Source organism: Rhynchophorus ferrugineus, unplaced genomic scaffold (genome assembly GCF_030347505.1).
Source record: "Rhynchophorus ferrugineus isolate W39M unplaced genomic scaffold, kcgeb_rfMv2 rfM8, whole genome shotgun sequence".
Classification (NCBI taxonomy): Eukaryota; Metazoa; Arthropoda; class Insecta; order Coleoptera; family Curculionidae; genus Rhynchophorus; species Rhynchophorus ferrugineus.
Window position 1 is genome coordinate 25,926,339 of NW_027472587.1, and position 2,306 is coordinate 25,928,644.

At 26.8% G+C, this 2,306-nt stretch overlaps 1 protein-coding gene across 1 annotated transcript; it reads left to right on the forward strand.

Moving 5' to 3' along the window:
• The first annotated feature begins 221 nt into the window (after nucleotides 1-221).
• Nucleotides 222-1,074, forward strand: LOC143200631 (microsomal glutathione S-transferase 1). The gene is made up of 3 exons (XM_076411146.1): nucleotides 222-472; nucleotides 526-602; nucleotides 722-1,074. Exons 1-3 carry the CDS (start codon nucleotides 353-355, stop codon nucleotides 963-965), a joined length of 441 nt encoding a protein of 146 aa, XP_076267261.1. The 5' UTR covers nucleotides 222-352; the 3' UTR covers nucleotides 966-1,074.
• Nucleotides 1,075-2,306: the final 1,232 nt, after the last annotated feature.

Consider the following 2,306-nt stretch of genomic DNA (forward strand, 5'->3'; position numbering starts at 1 on the left):
TTTGGGTTCGTACATTAATATTATAATTAAAAAAAACAATCACTAGGTCATTTCTAGTTGCCTAACTTGAATTTTATTTTTAAAATAATGTAAGGAATGTTAAAATTTCAGTCTTCTTAAATTAAAAAATATATATGAATTATAAACTAATTATTAAATCATTACTAAATTAAAAAAGTGTTTACATTATACATAACCGCACTTTAATAATACCAAAAAACACAAGTCGATACACTTTAATGATACAAGTCAGGGTTCATTGTCAAATTGTCAGTAAACACATTAATATATAGAGGAATTTTCGTTCAACGTCGTTTAGTTTGTCATCGTTTGTTGTACGGTACTTTTAAAAATGAGTCCAATTGCTTTCGATAATGCCTTGCTTCGTATATATTTCTTTTATGCTAGCCTTTTAGGTGTTAAAATGTTAGCTATGTCCGTTTTAACAGCATTACAGCGTTTTAAAACTAAAGTGAGTAATATGGCTTCATTTTGTTATTTAAGTTTATTTACATATATTTCCAGACTTTTGCAAATCCAGAAGATTGTCATATGCATAAAGTTAAAGTTAGCCATAATGAATCTGTTGAACGAGTCAGAAGGTAAGTTTATTAATCCAAAATATTATATTCCTTATTTAAAAATAACCTTGAAGTAAATGTTTGTCTCAATTTTCATTTATTTTTCAAGCAGTAGTAAGGCTAACTTGTTTTTTTTTCAGAGCCCACTTAAATGACTTGGAAAATATTCCAATTTTCTTACTAATTAGTTTAGGATATTTAAGCACTGGACCTTCTTATGATTTAGCATTATACTTATTTAGAGCATTTGCATTAGGCAGATTCCTTCATACATTTGTCTATGCAATAGTAGTAATTCCTCAGCCTGCTAGGGTCCTGTCATGGTCTGTTGGTTACGTAGTAACTATTTACATGGCTGTTTCAACATTAATAACGTTGTTATAGTTTTTTTTTCCTTTTTTATATTATTTTTGTATAAAAGCTTTGATAAAAGTTGGTTGTTATTTCAGATCAAGATATTTACAGTTGTAAAAATAAATATTATTTACATTAACTTTGTTTTGTTTGCCATCATTGTACACTTATTCAAATTGATATATTTATTTGAAGGCTAAAATGATTATACTGTAATTTTTAACGTTTTACATAGCATAATTTTTAAATAGTTTGTTTTGAATAGTCACATCAGCCTCTCAGAATTTTTAATGATTAAACTGCTACATGGCATGAGTTGCGAACCGCAGTCTTGGGTGATCAATTTAAATACTAAGCATAAATTTTCAGTAACAAATTAGGCTAGGGAAAAAGTAATTTCGGTTTATCCTAATGAATTGCTTTAAAGTTACATGTATCTACTATTGCCAATATTGATTTCAATGTTTCATGATGTAAACATTATTTCTTAACATGATTAAAAATGTAATTATCTTATGACTATGAGAAAACTCTTTAATACAGATTACGATCAGATGTTTATTGACATTTCAAGAAAATATGATTTGGAAATCGCAGTGGTCAAAATAGTGCAGAGAAATATATAAAATATAGTATATGATAGGTATAACAAGAATAACATTCATCTGGTTATATTTATTATTTACTTATTTTATGGCTTTATTTCATTAATTTGTTTTTGATGATTACGAATTCAGAAAAAAAAATCTATGAAAAGTGACAAAGTTCCTTGAAAAGTAACTAAAGTTAAAATACTAATAAAAGTTATAATATATTCTAGGTGATGAGTTACACAATATCAATAAAATTACTAGGAGAGAGTAATTTTTAAATGTCACATAAAGGCAGGGAATGCAAGATGTAAATAATTATGTGTGAACGTAACTAAAAGTATGTTAAGTTGTAATTATGTTATTTAATAAATCCTGGATTTTATATATGTTGCTTGCAGGGCTCGGCATTGCCTTGAATTATTTGTAATTGAAATAGAAATACATATTTGGTATTTGTAATTGGTATTTCAAATAACTGACGCTTAGATATTTTGTAGTTAGTATTTCAAATACGTATGGCCTCAAAATACATTTGAAGATCAATACATTTAATGATATTAAGATCACTATATTCTACTGCAGACAATAACGCTCGATAGGTTTCGTAAGCAAAATGGTGATCCCTAACTATGTCATTCTTTAAAATTGACACCTCTGTACTGTACGTAAAACTGTTATTTTCATTATGTAATTAATTACAATGTTCAACAGAGTATGTTGAATTTTTCATATTGGTTATTAAAAAAATAATGTGTGAGCATGTATATTTGTTAAACAT